Below are 23,522 nucleotides of genomic sequence, written 5' to 3' on the forward strand. Positions count from 1 at the left end.
ATAGTCCATTAAGTGTTTTCCTTTTATTTTTATAATTATTAAACTAACTATGAACTATGAGCCGCCACAATGGCTATATTTATACGAGGGGCCGTCACATGTTTTGGTGTCGCCACGGTAATGTGATGGGTCAGAAAGTGGTGTCCCATTTAACCATTTTGAGCCCTCTACACTAGTGATTTCCTACTGCAAGAACCTTATCCCCTTACCCATCTGTTTGACCTATAGAAAGTAAAGGTCACACTGCTGTCAGGGTGGTTGTTTTTTAACACTTTATTTCACGTTAGTCCACTAAATACTTCTTGTTATGTTATTTTTATTGAATACAATAGTAACAGTTAGGTTACTGAGGTTTCATAGATAATCAGATCAGGTTATATAAGTTCAGTACATCAAAGTGGCCAACATTTTGCATAACACACACACCTGGGTACAGCATAGACTTTTCCAGTTTCCACTTCCTACATAAAATTCCTAAATCTAGACCTTTGGCACTTTGTTCCCAAGTAGGACCAGTAGTAGTTTCCTTTTGAAAAAAAAAATACATAGTTTGTCTGAAAAGAGAAACATGACTGAACAGGCTAAAATGACAGGCTTTCAGCATGCTTTCTGCTGTTTCAGACAATCATAAGCTTTTAGTGCAGATGCTAGTTTTAGTGCCAGGATAAATAATTCACTTGTGAGATTATTTGACGTCCTCTGCAGTGCAGACAGGGATGCTGATAGGGCTCTGTGCTAGCCGTGTGACCAAGCAGGAGGGAGTGGAAAACCATGTTAACTCCTGCACCAGCTTCTTTTAAAGCGATCCAGAAGCCACTCTGCTAGGCATAAGGCCGGGTAAAACACATACTGTTTCATCTGGCCAACACCAAGCTCCGTCATGAGCAGTGTAGTCCAGGGCCCCTACATCGGACGAACACCATCTTCTCGGGTGAGTATCTAATACTGTTTACGATGGATTTATTGATCATGGGATAAAAGACTTGATGCACACATTCTGCCCGTGTCTGGAGTACTATACAGAGGTGTGAAAAGGGGATAATTGTGGTGGTCCAAGATGGTTTGATGGCTGCTTCTCTTATGTCTATTTTCACAGCTGTTCGACGGTTCATTCTCATTGAAAGTAGCCAGATGATACGCTCCATCCTCTTCATCACAATGTAGAAAGAGGGTCTTGAATAATTGAGTCGTTGGGGATTTTCTAGTGTATGCACTCTTGCATGTCAGGAAAATGTAGAAAGCCGAGATTGCGCTATGGATTAATTTGTATGTGAGGATATCATAAAGCTTGGATTTCATGGAATTCTAATTTATTGTACATCTGGATTTATACTGTGAGCTCATGAGCATGTATTCAATACATGCTTATGAGCATTCAGTCTGATATTTTCTCATGAGCATTCATTCTCATATTTGCTTCAGATTTCATTTTGAGTGATAACAGTGTTTTTTTAAATTGAATACTACCTCTTTAAGGCTTATAGTCTTTGTAAAAACAGGTTAGTGTTTGACTGGTGCTGGTGAAGTCCGGGTTTAAGTCAGTCAGGGGGTGACTGATGCAGAGAGCAAGTGCAGACAGTGGGTGCAGAGAGAAAGTCGTCCATATAATGACATAATGCTGCACAACTCAAGATATTGCATTCATTTGAATGGTGATTAGAAATTCTCTCTATACACAGTATACACTACCTACTGACAAAAAGTCAAGTGAACTTAATTTGACCTTCCCTTTTGAAGGCTCATGTCCAACTGTTCAGTGTTTCGGTACTTATTGCATGACAAGCTGTTCTCTAACAAGCTAGTTAACCGCAACAATTGCAACAGCTGATCCATGAATCGACCACTGAAGGTTCTGGTTCAATGACAATGTGTATTTAAACAGTCCTATTCATTTTGCAGCTCAAATTTTGACATGAGACCAATACATCTATATGTTTTGTTGTGGTATACTCACCACTGTTGTTAACTTTTATTTCAATAAATAGTTTGAGATGATGATATCACTATTTCATGTCTCTACTCAAGTAGCCTACTTTCATGATATAATGTCACTGTATAGCATGAGCTTTTTACATTTTTCATAAACTTCACCCGAAAGTCGAATATCCCTAACTTTTAGTGAGAATCTATATATGTATCTACCATAGGAGATAAATCACACTTCCAATTGTACAAATGGCCTACTGAACAGTGCACAGCCCACTATTTAGAGATAGTGTGGTGTGTGAATTGTTTGCCTATGAAGTCAACACCATCAATGTAAAACATTTTATATTGTTTAGGCCTATAATCGCTATTTGTTTGATTTTTGCTTTTTGTCTTAAACTTAAATCTTAAAGGTCACCTATGATGCTCATTTTCAGGTTCAAGTCTGTAATTTGGGTTTCTTCTAGAAATGGCTTTCATGATGTAGTGTTTGATAAAAAACTTTATATTTCTCACAGTGCCATTACTGAATCTCCTCTTTGCAGCCTCTGTCTGAAACACTGTGTTTTAGAGCCTGTCTCTATAAGCCCCGCCTTCCAAAATACCCCAGTCTGCTTTGATTAACGCTGAATCAACTGCCGGCTTGAATCTAACTGCCAGTAAGATCCAGGGGTATCCGGGTGTGTGATAGTCATAGATGGAGGTAGTGCTGGGTTAGGTTAGTAATGGGAGGAGGGGGCTTCTCCTGATATGACATCATAAGGGGAGAAGTCCCCCTTAGGGGACCTTTTAAGTTTAAAGTGAGACTGTCAGTTCTTAAAAGATCATCTTGTCTTTTAATTCTTCCTTCAGCCAACACTGCTATGTCTCCCCCAAAGTGAATTATGCTCATGCATGTCACAATCCCTGAGATGTCTGCCCAGGCACCTAGTATGTAAGTATAGTTCCTGCACTGTTATAAACCGCACTGTCATCTGTGCACGTTCATGTTTTCATCCACACAGACAAAACAGTAAAGCACAACAGTCCTTCACATAATTCACTCGCCCATATATTATTCAGTGTTTGAACTTCAATAATGCAGCAAGCAGAGACCAAGAAACACAGCTGTGATTATATAACGAGCCACGATGCACGTGGCAGCGGGAAGGGTTTAAAAGAGTACTAGGATTGTCATAATGATTGACCGACACACTCACATCAGCAGAGGAACAGCTAGTATTCACAGCCACCGCTCTTTCACACCCCTGTTTGATTCTGACACCAAATTTTTAGTTTCGTCCTCAAATTCTATAGATGCCCAAGCCTGGGGGCGGTGGAGGGGCGCCACCTGGGACTCGAGATAGCAGTGGTAGAAGCCGGAGCAGTAGCGTCAGCAGTGGAAATGGAGGAAAGATGATGTCCCTGTCCTCCATGAGTGAGAGTGTGCACAGCGGCCTGAGCTGTTTCCTGTCGGAGCAAGCGCTGGAGCAGGAGGAGAAGCAGCAGCGCAGTAGCCAGATAGCAGAGTTTCAGCGCCTGAAAGAGGTCCGCGCAGCTGCTCAACTCAAAAACCTGGAGGATTTCCTTAGGATGAACCATGTTTCACTCAGGGACACCATGTCTTATGCCACTGGCATGACTTACAGGTAAGATGAGACCATATAAGACATTCATAGATTTATAGATGGCCAAATATGTGAAATAACAGAAATGCAGTATATGCCTGTTTGTAATAAAATATATTGATAATATAAAGTACATGTTATAATCTGCTTGTTTTTGTCAATAGAAATCTGGGCAAATCAGGGCTGAGGGTGTCCTGTCTTGGATTAGGTGAGTAAGGTATACAGTATGCAAGCCCAGCTATAATGACAATAAGACCATACATATCTGCAGAAGTATAAAGAGGCATAATAATCGAATGAGCACTAACACACACACACACACACAAACAAACAAAATGTATTTTCTTTTGTGCAGGCTCGTGGGTTACCTTTGGAGGCCAGATAACAGAAGAGGTAGGCGAGAGAACACCTGAACACCTTGACAGTCTCATGTTATCCAGGCTCATGTCTGTATCTGTGCTAACTAGGGACGGATTTTTATTGTAAGGAACAAACTTCTCAAGCTGATGCATAGATTGTAATAAACTGAAAAACAGAAATACTGATCCCTGTTAGGTCTTCGCTGTATGTTCTTGATCATAACAGAAGCGTTATTAATGCAAATGTTTGACTTTTGAAGACGTTTTCAAACCAGTAAGCAGAAAGGGCATCACACTCTGCTTATCTTCTCACATTTTGTCGTTGCAGGTGGCAGAGGAGCTGATGACATTGGCATACGAGAATGGAATTAATCTGTTCGACACAGCTGAAGTGTATACTGCTGGAAAGTAAGCATGGCTCCATTTCAACTTGTCAGTGCAAGTCTCTCACCCCCCTCCTTCAGAATCTTCACTGGCTCCCTGTTACCCAACGCATCCAATTCAAAGTCCTCCTCCTCACAAAGCCCTCCACACACTCAGACCTGCTCCGTCTCCACAATCCCCCCCAGTAACCTCCGCTCCTCTGATGCCAACCTCCTCTCCCCACCACTCAGGACCAAGCACTGTACCTGGGGTGAGATTTCACCAACGCAGCCCCCTCCCTCTGGAACCCCTTACCCATACACATTTGAGACTGTAAAGACTTGGACATATTCAAATCACTTATCAAAACACACCTCTTAAGAATAGCCTACAGCCAATGATACTATTCAATTTTACATATTTACATTACACCTGATCTTAAGTGCTGATTTTTAATCTTTATTATTATTAAATGTAAATCAGCATAAGCGCCTGGACAAATGTAATAACAAATACAAACAGTATAATATATTAGAATATTTTTTGCACTTCAGCAGTTGAGTTACAACGAGCAAATTTGCAAACACAAATGTAGGGAACCCTGGTCAAAGGGTCAAAGAGGAAGGACAGATACTTTGTCAAAGTCTTAAAATTAAATGTACTCGGTGCCAAAATATCCCATGTACAGCAAGTGAAAAAAGCATTAACTAAATACCATACTTGGAACAACCCAACTCATGCCAAATTCGTCAGTCATCTTGTCATTGTATACACATCATTTATTTCCAAACATGACTAGTAGAAGAACTTTGTATGGATTCTGAAATGTTATTATTATTTGTAACAATAAGAATTCCTCTCTTTGCCTTTTTTTCTCAGGGCTGAAGTTGTCTTGGGAAACATCATAAAGAAGAAAGGATGGAGGTAGAGTTTTCAGATTGTGTGTCTTTTTTGTGCAGTAATATGTTAAAGGCAAAAGCCAGCAGAAACATGGATTCCAGTGTGCAGGCCAGGTGCTGAGTGAAGAGTGAAGGTCCCTGGTCCATGGGAGATGACAAGAGGTTGGCACTGGGTTTTGGTGCTGAAGGCCTTTTAATGAGTAATGACAACTGGGCAAGTCAGTGTTGAGGGAAAAACAGAGGGGAACCTGTGAGCAGTTTGGCAAAGAAAGTAATTCCTCTAAGGCACACTTTGATAGTTGGTATTTTAATTGACTGAGACAAATGGGCATTGGAGATGAAACCAGTTTGTGTGTCTGCGTCAATGGCAGAAAATGTTGGTTGAGGTAAAGAGAAATCCAAGCTGCTCATAACTAGGCAGAGTAAGGGAAGTTTTGTTTCACTTTAATATTTGAACTGAGGCATTTTTCAGAGAAGGAAACCACATTCTGTTTCTATTTTAACATTCTTACATGCAGGCGTTCCAGTTTAGTTATCACCACCAAAATCTTCTGGGGCGGAAAGTATGTATACATTATCTTTTTATCTCCTCTCCTTCTTTCTCTCTTTCTATGATTGCAATGTGAATACCATTGATCCCTGCTAGCCTTAAACTAGGTTATTAAAAGGAGGCAAATAAGTGGAGATCAAACTGTATTACTTTAAGATTAAATATCATAGTCGTACCTGCATTTAAATATGTATTTCACTATTTTTCATGAGTCTTCCAAAGCCTTTTGGGTTCAAACTTCTTTTTCCAGAACTTTTTATTTCGAATGACTTTTCCAGGTTTTGTATGACCATACACATCTCTCGTCATCATAGGAAAGCAGGAGATGCTTATTCATGGAAATATTATTGAATATAATTTTTTTTTACACAAATACAATACACAATACAAGCCCACTGTGGCTGTGCATAAACACTCTCCGTGCTGCTCTTCAATCCTGTCATTGTGTTTCAAATTATGAACATCATATTTCTGCGTGACTGATTTTATCCACATAAATTATTTTATAATAATAATAATTATTATTTATTTTTCCAGAGCAGAAATGGAAAGAGGATTGTCTAGAAAACATATTATTGAAGGTAAGACTTTTTAAGCCATGATTGTAAAGATCTAAATGGATTTTGTCATGGCAGTAATCGTACATTTATTTGTTTGAAAAATACCACAACCAGGTTATCCATAGCTGCATGTGTCACCATAGCCCCATAACATCAGAATACTTGTACTATGTAATAATTCAATAAATATGTAATTATCTCTGTGAAACAGGTCTAAGAGCATCACTCGAGAGACTTCAGCTGGAGTACGTAGATGTGGTTTTCGCCAATCGTCCAGATCCTAACACACCTATAGAAGGTGGATGTGCTCTCCCAACAGATCAGTTTTGTTTCTTTGTATTGTGTGGAAAATATACTGAAGCTTATTTATTCTAGTTTGGTCTAATCATACAGGACTTGGGAATGTTGGTTGACCAGATGATATTATATAACTTTATAAAACATGAGCATCTGTCATGATGTTTTTATACATAATACAATATAATTGAGTATAGATATCAATGTTTATGTCTTTCTATCTGGTTTGTTTAATCGCATCAAAGAAAATTCAAACCGGGCGTCCTTTTTCTTTGCAAAGTGTTTTTCTCTGTCTTTGGTAGTGTGTCTGATGATTTCTGAAACTTTGTAACTTGTACTTTTGGGCTGTCCCGGTAGAGACTGTGAGGGCAATGACCCATGTGATCAACCAGGGGATGGCCATGTATTGGGGGACATCACGATGGACCTCCATGGAGATCATGGTGAGTTCATGGGTCCAAAGTCATTTAAGCGAGCCCAACCTCGGTTTGGGTAGTCTTTCCTTTTTGTTCCCAAAACCTTTGGAACTGTATGCACAACTGTTCAGTGATTGTTCCCTGTGTGTGCTGTAGGAGGCGTACTCAGTGGCACGACAGTTCAACCAGATCCCACCCATCTGCGAGCAGGCAGAGTACCACATGTTTCAAAGGGAGAAGGTTGAAGTGCAACTCCCCGACCTCTACCACAAGATAGGTAGGTAGCTGCCATAGTCTGTAAAGAAATCCCAATTATGTTTCTCTTTAGTACTATGTCATATAAATTAGATATGGAATCAGCCATTACAAAAGCATTTTTGTTGGTAAATTATAGTAGTGGGCAGTTTAATCAGTGGATTGTATTTTAGCAGTATTACTTTAAATCCTGATGCTAATGCTCGCCTTGTAGTCCAGCAGATTGTAAAACTGTTAATAAACGAGTGGTTGAACGTTAGGGATTAGCTGTATGTTTGGTTTTATTCCATAATGAGGCCTGTTTTGGGCATGCAGGCATTGGAGCTATGACATGGTCTCCGCTGGCATGTGGGATCATCTCAGGGAAGTATAACAGCGGGATCCCGGCGTATTCACGTGCCTCGCTTAAGGTAACACTTCTCTTGTTATCCACGAATAATGCTATTGTGTATCCCCGTGAGTGTTTATCATGTCACTTATCTGATTAATCCCCATCATCCTCACATACTTCCCTTATACTTTATACTCCTACTAATTGCCGTGGAGACAAAGAAGCTAATCATAAATACACCAAATAGCAAGCGAACACATTTTTTGGTTCAAATGAAATACCCAAAAGTTGTTGCAAAGCTCCAGTGGTATTAAGCCATGCAGATAGTTTAGTTGTATCTTCTTATAATATGATGAGATATATCCCTCTTAGATGTATAACTGTACTGTGTATTCTGTGACAGGGTTATCAGTGGATGAAGGACAAGATCCTGAGTGAGGAGGGGCACCGACAGCAGCTGAAGCTCAAAGAGTTGAAGGCAGTTGCTGAGCGACTAGGCTGCACTCTGCCCCAACTGGCTATTGGTAAATCAAAACCTGTCTTTATTTACATTATATACAGTTAATATACTACTTAACTGTTGATTTTTCTACCACAATAACTCACATATCCAACGCTGTCATACTGGCTTTATTAAAATGAGTTGTTTCCTTATTATATCCATGGTTAATTGTATGCTCATTTTCCATAATACTGTCTTTTATTTCCCATGTTTTGTGGAAACTTGTTAGTAGCAGAGTCTTATAGATTTTAAGACTTACATTGGCATAACCTCAAGAAAGTCAAGTTATGTGTTTTTCCCCCCTCACAAAACAAAAAAACAAAGACCAACTTTTTCTCACACAGCATGTAGAAATATTTTGGGAATCATTCAAAACACATGACTACACTTGCACAAATGTGTCCAGCACACATGCAGCCTGTTGTAATTCCATAGCCAGTGTTGTAGTCCAGATGACCCTTACTCTCACTCTCTAGACAACTAGCATTGAAGGATTGCATTCACCTTTTTGTCCTGTGCTGCCTCATTCCCACAGCATGGTGCCTGAGGAGTGAAAGGGTGAACTCTGTGCTGCTGGGAGCTTCCAGAACTGAGCAGCTGATGGAGAATATCAGAGCAATACAGGTCAGAAAGAAAAACAGACAACAGCTGGAACCACTTAGTTAGTTGTGTCATAGCTACAGCAAAAAAAGTGACTAAGAAGTGTATGACCCATTGTCGCCATTAAATTCTGGTCTGTGTATCTTCTCAAACTGACATTGGATGGATAAACCAAGAAGTGTTAAAACAGTAACAGTTATCAGTTAAACCAGGTGTTAAGTAAGTCATATGTACCTAAAGGTGGCACAATCACCCACAGCAGCACCTTCCATACTTGTCAGGTGCTTTACACTTCAAACTCTGCACCGGCAAAGAGTAACAACGTACCCACCTAACCCTAGTTCAAGACATGAGTCAACGCCAGCAGCTTTCAAGTGCAGGCGTTGTGTGTCCAATAACACTTTGGATAACCTATGGCATCACTGAGTGGTTTGTCATCAATGCACTGTAAAAACTGCTTTGATAATTCAACACCATTACAATATAGACAACTGCTGGACAACACAAAAACATATAAATATAGGAATAGTTTACAGGTTCATAGTACTATTGCCCACTGGATTTGCACTGAAGCCCATGATCAGCTCAACGATTTTGTCAAATAATTCTTTGTTAGGTTGTTTTGGAAACACCAAAGTTTAAATGACACCTTTCACACTAAAAGGACCAGAACCAAATAAACCAGAGTTCTTCGTCAGATATAAAAGGCCTCTTTTATTAGGCTGTAAAAACCTTGTTCGCTCAGCAGGTGAGGTAAATAAATAGTTTTAAACAAATCTTCCTCTCTTCTCATTCCACAGGTTCTTCCCAAGTTATCAATGTCCATTGTATCTGAAGTGGATAACCTCTTGGGAAACAAGCCCTTCAGTAAAAAGGACTTCAGATCCTAGAATCACCGGCAATGAACTCTCTCACTCGCCTCTGTTTTGGAAGAAGGTGTCTTTTGAATGAGGAACAGCAACTCATATGGGAAATGTAAAGCTATGAGTGTAAAGCAAAAAGTGCCATTCTTCATTTCACCAAGTCAATGCACTGTCAATTTACTTTCTTGGTCACTTTTTCACTTATTTCCATTTGGTAATATCAAGTTCTACAATATGCAATACTTATTCTAGTAATGAATAAAATAAAATAAAATAAACACGTTGTTCTAATCAGCCGAGCCACTGACACACTAAAGAAAGCACCTTCTGGTTGAGTGAGTTGCAGCATGGTTAGTGGTAAATCACAAAATTAATTTGTTGATTGTTTGTACAATTTAACAGGCGTTGCACAAGGCCTGAGCACAAAACATGAGGGTTTGATGCATTAGTCTTTTCAATGTTAAAATATACATGTTTAAAGACTGTTATTACAGTGATCTGTATCAGTTTGATATATAGGGACATTAATGTGGTCGTGTTCTATTCAGTTCAAGTTTAATTTACCTATGTTTGATTTTTTTTGTAAGTTGTACTTTTATTAAAATCTTTACTGTGACCTTTTGTCAAACATTCTGCAGTGGTGCCTCAAGTTATTCCTATGAACACATCAACAATATTGTAAACTTAATAATGACCCAACAATTTATTGAGTGTTGTGATAGAATTCAATGCTCCATTTTTTAATGCGGGTGTTAGTTTGTTTAGGGCTAGAGCTATCGAGGTGTTCAGTATTGACAGTATTTAGACATTGAAAATATGTCTTTGCTAAAGGGGGCCAACTTTGGAGGAATGCAGAATCAGAGATTGTATATGCTTAGGTATGAAGAAAATCCCTCAGTGTTCTAGAGATATTGAGTTCACAATACACAAGGTCACAGTGACCTTGACACCCAAATGTCAATGAAATCAATTTATCCTCTCATCAAAGTGTGAGTTTGTTCCGAATTTGCAATTGGTTTGCTTGTGATGGAGTATTTTTACAGTGTAATTATATTTGCTGGGCTTGAATGGCCCTGTGTCTGAAATGTGCTATATAAATAAAATTGCCTTGCCTTGCCTTACTTTCCATCAGTCAGAAATGAAAAAGAGATTATTTATTTATAATCTGTTCAGTGGAAATTTGAATCCTCCTGACTGCCTCACAGATTCATATTCTGTGACTTGAGTTACTAAACTAATTACAAACTCTATAATAACACATACAAAATCCCCACTAGATCAGAAGTACACAGGACTAGCCAGCATATTTTCATACATTTGTCTAATCTATTTTGTGCAAAGTTGGATCATACTGAGTGACAGCAGACCAGTGGTTAGTCAAAGCTCAGTTTGATGATTAATAAATTAACTGATTGCAGAGTATCCATAGCATATAGGAACACAGCAAAGTTAGCTTTTATTGGTCAACAGGTCTAACCACCGAATTCTTTATCATTTCCTTTATCATCTGTGATGAAAGCAAAACCACCCCACATTACATTCAAGTCTCTGCAGTCCCTGCAATTTTCCTTCCTTGTACATCTTCCTCACATCCCGAGTGTGATGACCTGAAGAAGAGGTGAAAGAAGGGAATGAGATTGACCCAGGACCGCTCTAATGCAAATTATTGTAGGCTACTCAGTTTGAACACAGACTCTAACATTCCATATCATACGCAGGGTTTGTGTGTGATTTCTAAGATGTTGGTGTAGCGCATAATAAGCATTTGATCCATCAGGAAGCAGTTAAATATGTCCTCTATATTGTCTTATCTGGAGTCTGTAAACTGTTTTCCAAAAAATAATAGTTTTTATATGTGTAGTGACGTAAAAAATAATAATAATTAGGACTGGGACTTCAACAAAACCCATCCATTTCCATTTATTAACAGTCCTACTTGCCTGTTTTCTGAAAGAAATGCAAAAATTGAAGTAAGAAAAACCTGACATCCAATAAGGTATTTACCAAATGTTAGCACTGTGAGAGTTTCTATGACATTTCTGGAGATCATAACAGGTTACATGCAGTTTTGTGTAAGAGACAGCTGCGTTGAACAACTAACATAACATACAATCAACATAAAATACACCAACCTATATAATAGATACTAACTTGCAACCTTCACATGAAATTCCACTGGGGTGAAAATATAAAATGTAAGCCTACTCTATATAATTCACAGTAATAGTGGCCTGTCAATCATGGTTTGTGTTGTGATATGTACCTGTGGATAACAGGGCTCTCTTAGCAGGAAGAATATATTTGGTAAGAACATACACTGCACTTTAATAGGGTACACATATTTTTTCGCATTTCAATTTGGCTATGTGCACAGAGTAAAAGAAAATTGAAGGAAACGTGTCAAATATTAGTATTAGAGACTGGCATTTCAAATTACATTCAGTCTCTAATCTACTTGTGTTACAAAATCATCACAAAACAGCATTATTCTTATAATTTGTCTCTGATATATTATCACTGATATTCCAACATTTCCAAACAAAGGTACTTTGAGTTTGCATGAAGTCATAACCAGTCCTGCTATAAGGCTTTTTTTAAGCCACAATCATGGAGAAATGTAGGAAGAATATGGCGCCCCCTGGAAAAATTGAAGTCCACTTCAGCCCAGTATCCAAAGGAATTGTGTCAATACTGAACAATAACAGGAGGAAATAGGCAGAAAGTATTGTGTCCTATGCAGCTACCCGACAGTAAAGATGAGGAGTTTTGGTGATGGATGGCATGTGTGTGTCTAAGTTTGGATATTGCATCCAACAGACCAGCAACTGACATTTGCTATGTATTAGATATAACAACACTTTCTCAAGCTCTAACATACAGGATTGCAGTGTAGAGAGCAATAATTTGAAGGAGGTTGTCACTGAACACAATTAAGGATTTGCCCAATACAGACTGATTCTTGTCTGATGATAATGTTGTCGACTTATTGTTACAAGTTGGACAGTACAGAGACCACAGCCTACAGCCAGTTAGCCACCAATAAGCATGGCAGCTCTGCACCAGCATAAGATATAACCCGGCAGTAGTAGTGTGAATTCCTACTCTTTAATGTATCAATGAAAGATGACCAAAAAAGCTAGCCTGACTTTGTCCTACCACTGTCAAACTAATTAAACTGTTTATATGCTCTGAATGTACAGTAAGTTTGAGCAAAAGATTGCAACTGGAACAGAGATATTTTGTTTTGCACCCGGCACAGTCAGCCCGAGGTGTTTTGCGGCACATAGCTGCTGACTCTTGGTTAGGTATATCAGGAACCTTTGATTTCTGACACTGTGACGTTGAAACTGAACGGGTGAAGTTAAAATAAACAAGATGTATGGGATGAATGTGTAATACAAGCTTCTGATCTCCTGATAATTTTTCACAGCTTAACACTATTTCAGTTGAGTTATATATATATATATATATATATATATATATATATATATATATATATATACATATACATATATATATATATACATATACATATACATATATACACACACACACACACACACACACACACACACACACACACACACACACACACACACACACACACACACACACACACACACACACACACACACACACACGGCTTGTGATATCCAGTTTAGCAGACAGCTCCGGTAATCTGAGGAAGGATGAGAGATTTGCAGCTTGAATCTGCAGTAACAGTGTGAGGCTATCACAGCAACGTGAAGTCGAATCTCGTTGGGTCCATGTCATGAAAATGTCCGTCTCTTTCGGGGACTTTTCCAGAAATTTACAGGTTCAAATAAAGTGGCCACTGAGTACATTTTACAACTGCATACAATGAAAAGCTATCATCAGTAATACTGTCAACGTCCATCTGCCACAGGTAACCCATCTCATCCCATGGATACCAAGACGAAATTAATATAGATTCACATTTTGGTTATTAAGCATTTCAGGCTACACTGTGTGGTATTGTGCCACTGAAAAGCATATCATTGTAGAGGATTAATATGCTATATAACACTATAATTATGTTAGACTGCTCAATGCTATTTCCGTTTTAAAATAAGAATCCCTATATGCACAGAGAAGACTACTGATGATTTAATGTGAGTGTACAACGACAGCTGGGTGAAACATCTTGAACTTCACACACACACAAAAAAAATATATTTTAACTTGTTTTGGCATCTTTCACCACAAGAGAGATGACTAGACAAACTGGCTGTGATTTTCAGCTGCTGTTAATTTGCTATTTTATTTATTGTATTTTCCTTTAAAATGTAATTTAGAAAACGTATAGTGTTATGAGTGAACTTGAGTGAGAGGGTGAGGGTGAGTGAGCAGAGGTCCAGAAGTACAAGCTGACAAAGAAACTGGCACTGAATTGCAAATCAGACAGAATTTAAAACACCAGTGAATGACTCGATGTTTGGTTGGATACGATTCGACACATTTTAAACGAGCCACAGAGTTGTAAATATTGGCAGTGACTGGACATGGGACATTTCAAATTAGGCCGGGATTACAACCGCTGGTTACAAGCAATGTTGTAAAATAAAGAATCTGTTAAAATAAAAGGTAAGACACAATGATGTAGACAGTGACCACATGAGCCAATACAAAATGGGTTCATCTTTACAAACAAGGAAACTCTGCAAAGTCTTGGGAAAGAAGGATAATAAGCTCAAAGATATTGGAAAAACAAGTCAACTACAGTCTGCGCGCCTCTATAACATACAGAACACTCTCATTGGGTTAATCCAATTCAATTTATGTACCTGAAAATCCTGGAAAGAAAGGTGAACCAGTTTGAAAATAAGGTACAACTCCCACTGGGAGTAACTTGTCAGCGTTATGCAAGTTTCCTGGATTGAAAATAACTCCACTTTTGAACAGGGGGTGAAGAGTAACATTAGAGTTAACATATGTATTCAATGAGCTAACATACCAGAAACAAGAAATTAAATTCAATGCACGCATGAATCAGCATTCTCCTCCGTGAAGAAAAAATTAAACAGCTTAACATTCAAAACAATGTCAACCTGTATGCATCGCCTACTTCTTTTTGCTAACATAGTTCTCAATCACCTCGCATGCTACGCATAGGGGTGCCAAGTAGATCTACTATATATCCTAAGACCTTAGTTCTCAAGGAATCAACGCGGTGGCAAGAGGTTCTTTAGGTCCTTTCAGGCACACACTTCAGGCACCTCAAACGACACGACCACATCTCACTCTAGTCCCTGTGGCAAAGGGTGGTGGAGGGGAGGGGGGCACACAGCAGCATTCCTTCCATATGCCATTATGTGGAGACAGTTTTTTAAGATACAGAGTCTTTGCTAACGGCCGGTGGGGTCCCTCCACTCGTGACCAAATTACGGAGCAGTTTGCGTCGCCCGGCCTGGTAGTCCTCCTCATCTACGTTGACCAACAGTTTTATAGCTTCGTGGCCCACAGCCTGTTTTAAGGAATCTGTGATAAAGACCCCTTTAAGGGCCTCTAGCAATGAGCCATTGATGTAGTCCCTCCAGAAGGCATCCAAGTAGGTGAGCTCAGAGAACTTGATGTCACAGATGATGGAGCCCAAGTCTCGGGATTTGAGGATAGTGTTTGCCTGGTTGAAGCGCTCAAACTGTCGCTCCACGGCCTCCTGCTTGTTGGAGAAGACGTTGCCCTGAAGCGCAGACTCGTGTTGGCAGTATTCGGCTCGAACCCGCAGGCGGATGTCTAAAGGGACGAGAGCAAAAGGGAGGAGTTTAGACTAAAGTAGGAGAAGGAACAAACACGCTAAGAGCGCAAACCTTTTATGTCTGAAATGATAACACCCCTAACGTGCAAAGCTGAGCAATAGCTAGCATGATCATACACAATGGCCTGGCATTTGTATAAGCCTGAAGACTCAAGGCCAAGGTTTGATTTAAACGATTTAGTTTGTCCAACCTGTCGTCCAAATACGCCTCACGGCAAAAGGATTTATATAGTTAAATAATTGCTTGATTCATCCCCAAAAGGGAAATTGTATTGTTTCAGTAACACATAATCAAAAATCAAAAGTTAAAAATGACTTTATAATATTTATGATCCTTTAGGACTGTTCAGAACTTACACACTGAAATGTGAGGAAAAATGCATGCAGTCAGAGGGTGATGTAATGAATCGTACCAATGGGCATAATAGCTCACACAACTAGACAACCTCCCCTCCCATTTACACTAGGCTGTTCACACACAAATTGACACCAAGCTAATGTCTGAGTGTGCTTGTATACAGGAGGATTGAAAGAAACTGTCAGACTCATCGCCCACAAATTCAAATATGGAGAAGATGTGGTGGAAGGCCTTTCAGGCACTATCTGACAATTCAAAATGTTGTTCCTGGTTGTTCTGAACAGATGCCACCAGACTGGGCTCATTTTTTGTCATCATATTAATTTAGACCCAGCAAAAACGATAATCTCTCTCTATCGTGCGCTTCTTTTTACCACATGTTTGCTTCTCTCTGCAGTCGGCTGAAGAATGACTTCTCCTGCGTTTGCGGTTGGGTACAGGAGGACTCGGTTTTGTTCGGGCAGGGCCAACATGAGGTCCTGATGGGGAGCAGCAGAGGACTGGCTGAGGACCTGGAAGTGACATCATTTTAAACGTTAATCAACTTTCTGTATCAGCACATATTACCGGTCTTACTCGTCTTGCTGATTGAAGATAGGAGGAGACAGTGTAAAAACAAAAAACAAACAAAAAAAACACCTGTTCTTCTGTGAGGGGGACTGTCTTTGCTCTGCAATGCTCCTCTAGGAGAAATGTAGCGCACTGATGTCTCTTCCAGGTACTTGTCGACAGGGTCTGGGCACACTGAAAACAACAGTGGATTTCTGACGTTATTTCTGGTCGCAGAACTAAATCATCACATTCAAACTATTGGTATCCATCACACAGAATGACACATTAAAAAAAATGTGAGGACCGCCAGGGTTAATACACAGTGGTGAAAGAAGAGGTATTCAGATTTTAGACTTGAGTAAAAGTACCAATAACTCAATGTAACTTTACTATGCTACAAGTTAAAGTCCTGCAGGGTGACAGTAGTGTGCCACTTCATTATTTGTCAGCCACTATAAAACATCAAAAGAAAGAAGACAAACACAAAAAAACTTGCAGAGGGCCACCCGGCACTGAATGTTACAAGAAAGAAGAAAAAGACTGAAGAGACACTTTCATGTGACGATATTGTGATCGCTGTAACTAGTGGTTGGAGCCATGATTCAATATCCTCACATTATCAGGGTGACTGCAACAAGGTAAACTAAAGTAGGAGTTAGGCCTGTTGACTTAGAACTTTTAGCAAACACTCCAGTCTGCAGTGTACAATCCACTGATAAACCTGAGATCACACTGAGGATCGCTCATATACTGTCTAACAGAGATGCAACAATAATTGCATAGTTTTTCTTTTACAAAACCACTGCTTAGGGAACCTAAACCATCCTGAGAACAAATAATGTGGTTCACTGCTGTACTCACCAGCCTGTCGTTTCCTGAGTGTAACATAAGGCAATAGGTCGTGGCGGGTGATAATCCTCAGAAGCTGGAGAACGTGTCTGAAGTTGGTCTCGTCACAGCGACCCTGGCGTTCTAGCGCCAGCAGGAAATCCCTCCCGCTCCTGATGCCTCCGCGCTCGTACTCGTCAATCACGTCCACAAACAAGAATGACAGCACCCTGACATCCCTGTGCGTTAGCTGGGCTCCCACTATATCAAACATGCGGTGGAGCGAGTACAGGCCGTGGGAGTTGTCCACTGCCTCCTCGGGCCACGGCTCAAAGCCCCCATCTCTCCTGGACACGCTGGAGCTGGAGCAGGACGCAGACACGTTCCTGCAGGCCGCGCCCCCGCTGGTGGCTGCCACGCCGGAGCAGCCCGGCCTGCTCGTCAGCGCTCTGTGGTCCAGTGGTGCGGCCGTTGCACTGCTATGACTGGAGTCCAGTGGGTTGGCCTGGATGTGAGGCCGCGCTGGCTGCTGGGCTGACGAGGAGTTGTGGGCGAGCTGGGGAGCGATGACAGCGTTGTGGAGCTGAGGCGGCTGTGATGTCATCTCAGGGCCCGGCGGTGAAGAGGGGCGCTCCGATCCCCGCGGCTCCCGCTGACCACGTCTGCCCCAGCCGATGAGCTATGGACACAGAGAGAGAATGTTATTGTACAATCGTTTCAGACCATGCATAGTCTCTTGCAGATTTTAGACTGCAGACGAGCAACCACAATTCATTTATTACATATAACCTTCAGCGGAAACTGCATTGGCCACCTAATTTAATACAGGAGAAGGAGATAACTGTTTAGACTAAGGGAAAGTGATATTACAATAATATGCACGGTGCGGGTGCGATTATATAAATCTGTTAAGTGCCATTTGTTTTATGTTGTTGTACATCTTCAATATATCTGACACTGGGTGTATTAGGAAATTGTTAACAAATTGAAAAATCAATAAAAAAGATTGTTTTAGGTAAAAATGTGATGTTTGCATGATTTTCGACTACCTTTGATGAAGTACTCCGACTGGATTAGCTACTTAGTTTCAACATTTAAAAATATTTACCATATGTTACTCATATTGTTTAACATTATGTCTGTCATGCATGCATCTATGTTTATATTCCTCTGACATTTGGCCTCAAGTAGGCTATGTGACAGTTCATCATGTGTCTCACCTGACCTACATAACTAAGATACTGCCCTGTGCTTTCCTTAGGACACAGCAGCTAGGTTTAGAATAAAGAGTCTGAGAGGGCACAGCAATGGGGTTTGAGGACCACATGATTGTGTTTCATACAACAACACAGGTTAAGACCCTTTTTAAACATAGAGTACAGCTAAGCTAATGACCATACAACAGCCCTGACGTAACCTTGAGGAAGCTGAATAACATGCCGTTTATCACTCTACGTGGTAACAACTTGTCCCTTCTCCTTTCTTTCTGTTAATTAGTGAAACCCCGCCTGAACGTATTCCTGATATCTGTCAATCTATATTTCCGATTACAGGCCAAAATAGTCAACACTTTGACGTGTCACCAGGAAAGCACAGCTGTTAATAAGCAACAAGTTACTGTCAACCTAAGTCCATTTAATTGCCTTAGTTAAGGGGTCTTGGTGCTGTGCATGCTGGCTCACTGTCATGATGTAATGGCTTACAGGGTTTCACTGAAGCCCTCATCAATGCTCTTTGCATACAAGTCAAAATGTCAGCGGGGGAAAGTCCTGTAACATCTTTTCATGTGTTAGTGACATGAATTGGATTCACTTTGTGGCTGGCAGACAGTTCAATAATTAAACGACCATCATGCAGAAAAAGAGAGTACCCTGAGAATACTGTCACACCTGGCAGGCTGAAAAGTATGTGTGCTGTTAACCTCTAGCCTACACCAAGTCAGGGGGCACCAAAAGACTAAAAAGGCATGGAGTAGTGAGGAAGAAATCACTCAGTCAGGTGTTGACATTGAGATATTTAGTCTAAAGCAACGTGTCACACTTTTGATTGCAGCATCTAGTTGTTCGTTATGTACAAATGGTGCAATTAAACAACAACTTTGAACACAGGGATTCAGCATATTCATCATGAGGCCGTTTGGACCTACAATTACCGTTAAGCTAGCTAAAGGTAATTTAACTAAAGCTAAAGCAGGACATATGTACACACAATAGCCCGATAAACAGCGCTGCTGTCATTTGAATAACGGTAAGGCTTCTCCTCCTGTGGACCAAACATACACGCACACACTTCATGACAAATACAGCTGCTCACACACATAACAGGCTAACAACTAGCTAGCTAGGTGCCAGACGGAAGTTAGCTAGCAAGCTAAGGTTCGTTGTCTGGAAATAAAAAAAACAGATGCAAGGTGTTGATGTGTCGGCTTTACTAACAGGACGGAGAACTACTTTCTGGTTCGTGTCATGTTATTTGCAGCTAATTAGCTAGTCATTTGCTCCGGTATTGTAAACCTGCGGATAATAACATATGTAACCTCAATTAGCGTCTTGGTTTATTGTAACTGCAGCTTGTCAGCGTTACACAAAACAAGTGACATGACGCAAGGTTAAGCAGTAATTAAATCATGTATCATTATGTAGCATTAACTTCACTTTACCTGCTTTCTCTTTTGATGTTGTTGACGAGTCCCGACAGTATCACAGCTCGGTGTTGGGTTGCTAACGCGGAGTTAGCTCCCCAGTGTCTGATGCAAAGCAAAGCTAGGAGCTCAGAACACGACTAGGCGCTTAATTATTTCTGTTGACTACACGATGGGTGTTGTGCACATGTGTTTCCAGTCTCTCGACGTGAGGCTCGGCCCCTTTCATTACAAAAAACACTGTTCGTTCAATGCTTTTGGTCCTCCGACAGACATCATGGGGAAAATAAGCAGAACATTTGTGTTCTTCAGCTAAAATGAAAGAACTTCCAGTTCAGAGCACGCTTCACTTCCGGTGTAATGCCATGAGCTGCCTGAGGGAGGCGACATCTGCTAGACATTGTAAAAAGTAAATTACATGCATTCTTTTTATATTCTCCAAATTATAGGACTACAGATTGGGCAAATCTTCACTGTGTAACGTAAAGGATATATTTATAAACTTGTATGCATAGAAATACACAGGAGATGGAAAACAAAAAAAGACCAGCCCCGGTTTAAATTCAGTAACATTTATATTACATAAGTCTTTTACATTACATTTGACAAATTTAAGGTAATTTAATTATAACAACCTTCATTCATGATGCCCTGAATGTTTTGTGTAGCTATATCAAAGTCAAGTTTTTCAAACAACAATGTAATTCAAAGGAAACTCAGATAGAAAAGATATTGATGTGGAAATTGGTGCAAAGGTATAGTGCTGTAATAGCATTATTTGTGGGGACTGTACTGCTTGTCTAGTCAGTTTCAGTTGAAATGTCTTTCATAGATTATATTTTATATTTGAAGTCTTGTTTTATATAGGCCTACTTCTTTTTATTCATGTGTTGCTAACTATATACATAGGCCTATATTATACCAAAGGAGCAAAGTTGTAGATGCTTCTTGCTGTATTGAGTCCATACTGCACTCTACAGCAGGCAATTTTATAAAATAATTAAATAAATGCGCCTGCCTAAACATTTTATTTTGATTAACGGTTTAAACCTGTTATGCATACATGGGTTACTTGTTTGCAGCTCACTTAGATGGTACCAGATTATTTGTGGCTGAACTTGCAGTTTTAAGTGTCAGCAGATCTCACGGTACTACTGTTTGCCACCTATACATATTTTTTTGTTTTGTCTGAATATGTCGTGGTCACCAAACACTGAATGCTTGTTAGCAAGAGCTGCATTTAAATGTAATACTAGCTGACAACATAAACAGACAATATATAAATAAGAAAAAAAACTATGGCAAAATATTAATTAAACAGCCATTCTAACCTGTTTACCACCAATATTTATTTTCCACCATTACCCGTGGGGTTCTCAGTACAGTCAGGTCTCGGTCTCTCTGAGTGACGATTTGCAGCTTTTCTTAGCCATGTACGATAGGAAACCAAATATATCTTTGCGATTTGGCCTGTTGGCTAGATAACATATGAATAAATCATCATTTGCTCTGGGAATTTATCATTTGTATTTTACAGACAGAACGATCAATCATTTCATTAAGAAAACATTTGGCAGATTTCCATAACAATAAAAAAAACTATTCACATTTAAACAAAAGAGAGAGAGAGGAAAAAAACATCAATCATAAAAGACAGATTGCTCATTCAGAATTCTCTTGGTCAGTTTCTTTGGGGCTGACGAGTGCATTGAAGGCTGCAGTTGCCTCCTCACACTCGTCATTCTTTGCTCTTGTAGGAATCTACGAGAATTAAAAGAAGGTTATGTCTGTCAGTGGTCATTCAATAATGGTCAGCAAGTCAAAAACCTATTTCAGACCACTTATAGCAACACACTTCAAATAGTATTTGTTCATTATTAGTCATATTATAGTGTTTATTTCTCAAAATAGATAGATAGATAGATAGATAGATAGATAGATAGATAGATAGATAGATAGATAGATAGATAGATAGATAGATAGATAGATAGATAGATAGATAGATAGATAGATAGATAGATAGATAGATAGATAGATAGATAGATAGATAGATAGATAGATAGATAGATAGAACTACAACTGAAAATATCTAACATTTATATAAAAAAATTATTTCATTGGGTACAATTAATTACTCTTAGGCAAACAAAGTAATCAGGAACACTGCAAGACATTATTTCTTTACAGTGCCAAATTCGTACCTGGTTGCACACAGCTTTTCCATAGCGTACGAAGGAGGCAAAGTGCTCGCAGTTGAGGGTTAAGACATTATATGCTAACACCTTATCAAGAAGGGCATCGCGCCGTAGCTTCATCTCCTCAGGTGCTGATGGTTCGAAGGAATGGCGGTTGTTACAGATCAAGACCTGCGCTCCCTTTGGGATGTTGACCTCCCCAAGAGGCACCCGGCAGATCCTGGTTTCTCCAATAAGAAGGTCCCCACATATTGGGAAGACTGATTGCAGGGTGGTGCGTATCCTGTTCATTACATGTCCCTCATCTTTAAAAAAATATTGAACATTTTACTTTTTCTCAAGTTGGAAAACAATCAATCTTATTTTTTTCAATCATTAATCAATGTGTATCTCTCATTGGAACACCATATTACACACCTGCCACAGCAAAATGGACCACATGTCCATCCCCATCATACACTCCCCAGTGTGAATATCCAATGGGGTAGGAAAATTCTATCAAGTCTCCAAATTTGGCAGTGGAGACAATTTTCTCAACCTGCGTTCATTACAAAACACATGGCAGTAGAAAAAAAAACGAAAAAAGAAGAAAAAGAAGCAGTTTAATCTCTAGACATGTCTCCACCCTGCTCCACTCCCTATCTCAAAGCAGGTTTAGCTACATTATTCAGCTCAGGGCAGAATTGCTGTCACAAATAACTACAACCGATCACGCTTGGTGTTGTTTGTTTGCATACATGCACTAACAATTTGATTAAATCTAGCTCTCGTTCCTATGGACATCCAATGTATTAATACAGGATGTTTTTATAGTTCTAATACATCACTCTGATTACTTTACATAACATTGCTTTCAGAAGAATAAGGTATGACTTAAAGGTGAGAAGCTTTCCTGCTCTTACATTATGTAATGGCCTATACTTAAGAGTACTTATTTATTTCAGTTATTGTCATTAATTCGCTGCCATTGCGAGATGTTTTAAAGCTTGTCTTTGTGTTGTTGGTTCTTACCTGTCCGTCATAATCCATGGCTGACTCCTGGTAAGCGAGTGAAAGAACTGTGGTAGCTGTGGGAAGTTCGTCTTTAATGGGTGTGTAGTGTAAAAATCTGGTTTGGACTGTTTGTTGCTTGGAATTTACATTAGGGGAAAGAGAGAGAGAGCTGATTGGCTAATACAATAACAGCTACCTCAAACGCTGCTTCAAACTAGAACACGTGCATAAAGCTAAACTTTCAGGTTTTTCTTTGCACTTAACTGATTTGGCCTTCGTTGAAATATATATAAATCTAACTGCATCACTTTTGCTGAATTATGAGTAAACAATCGTTTCTCTCCCAATCATTTTTAGAGAGTCACCAGAGGCCAATTTCCATTGGCCATATCAAATCAAATGTAAATGTGACCTTTTATAATCATATTTGTATCTATTTAGTTAAAGTATCTTTGTTTTTTAGCCCATTCCTTGTTTGCCTATTTTGGCCATGCTTCTTGAAATAGCGTGGCCCCTATAGAGAATAGATTTCAGTAAAACCTGAGCCTGAATCCTTTTCTTTAATCAACAATTGAAGTTCCATGACCCTTCCAAGCATGAGTTCCATTTTTTTTATTTCCTTTTATTGATTGAACATTTTACATTATTAAA

General features: G+C 39.6%; 3 protein-coding genes across 4 annotated transcripts; 1 reads left to right on the top strand and 2 right to left on the bottom strand.

Annotated features, from left to right (window-relative positions):
- Positions 1-880: 880 nt before the first annotated feature.
- Positions 881-9,555, top strand: LOC307253317 (voltage-gated potassium channel subunit beta-2-like; the record flags this gene model as incomplete). The annotated part of the gene is made up of 15 exons (XM_080031300.1): positions 881-931; positions 3,223-3,554; positions 3,698-3,741; positions 3,889-3,926; positions 4,221-4,300; positions 5,135-5,179; positions 5,673-5,717; positions 6,242-6,285; positions 6,476-6,562; positions 6,919-7,004; positions 7,134-7,254; positions 7,548-7,642; positions 7,967-8,087; positions 8,601-8,689; positions 9,466-9,555. The coding sequence occupies 15 exons, from the start codon at positions 881-883 to the stop codon at positions 9,553-9,555; spliced, it is 1,368 nt and encodes a 455-aa protein (XP_079887426.1).
- A 4,230-nt stretch (positions 9,556-13,785) lies between these two features.
- Positions 13,786-19,981, bottom strand: dedd (death effector domain containing). Its single transcript, XM_080031025.1, has 5 exons — positions 19,702-19,981; positions 17,076-17,721; positions 16,302-16,406; positions 16,037-16,174; positions 13,786-15,282 (listed from the first exon to the last, which is right to left on the bottom strand). The coding sequence occupies exons 2-5, from the start codon at positions 17,644-17,646 to the stop codon at positions 14,876-14,878; spliced, it is 1,221 nt and encodes a 406-aa protein (XP_079887151.1). The 5' UTR covers positions 17,647-17,721; positions 19,702-19,981; the 3' UTR covers positions 13,786-14,875.
- A 264-nt stretch (positions 19,982-20,245) lies between these two features.
- LOC307253299 (phospholipase A and acyltransferase 2-like) lies at positions 20,246-23,012 on the bottom strand. Of its 2 annotated transcripts, none has more exons than XM_080031281.1 (4): positions 22,890-23,012; positions 22,296-22,416; positions 21,966-22,183; positions 20,246-21,444 (listed from the first exon to the last, which is right to left on the bottom strand). In XM_080031281.1, exons 1-4 carry the CDS (start codon positions 22,905-22,907, stop codon positions 21,346-21,348), a joined length of 456 nt encoding a protein of 151 aa, XP_079887407.1. In that variant the 5' UTR covers positions 22,908-23,012; the 3' UTR covers positions 20,246-21,345. The 2 variants fall into 2 exon arrangements, with proteins under 2 accessions (XP_079887407.1, XP_079887406.1); XM_080031280.1 differs by having other exon boundaries at positions 21,885-22,183.
- Positions 23,013-23,522: the final 510 nt, after the last annotated feature.

The sequence above is a fragment of the Ammodytes marinus genome, assembly GCF_949987685.1.
Source record: "Ammodytes marinus genome assembly, chromosome: 7".
Lineage (NCBI taxonomy): Eukaryota > Metazoa > Chordata > Actinopteri > Uranoscopiformes > Ammodytidae > Ammodytes > Ammodytes marinus.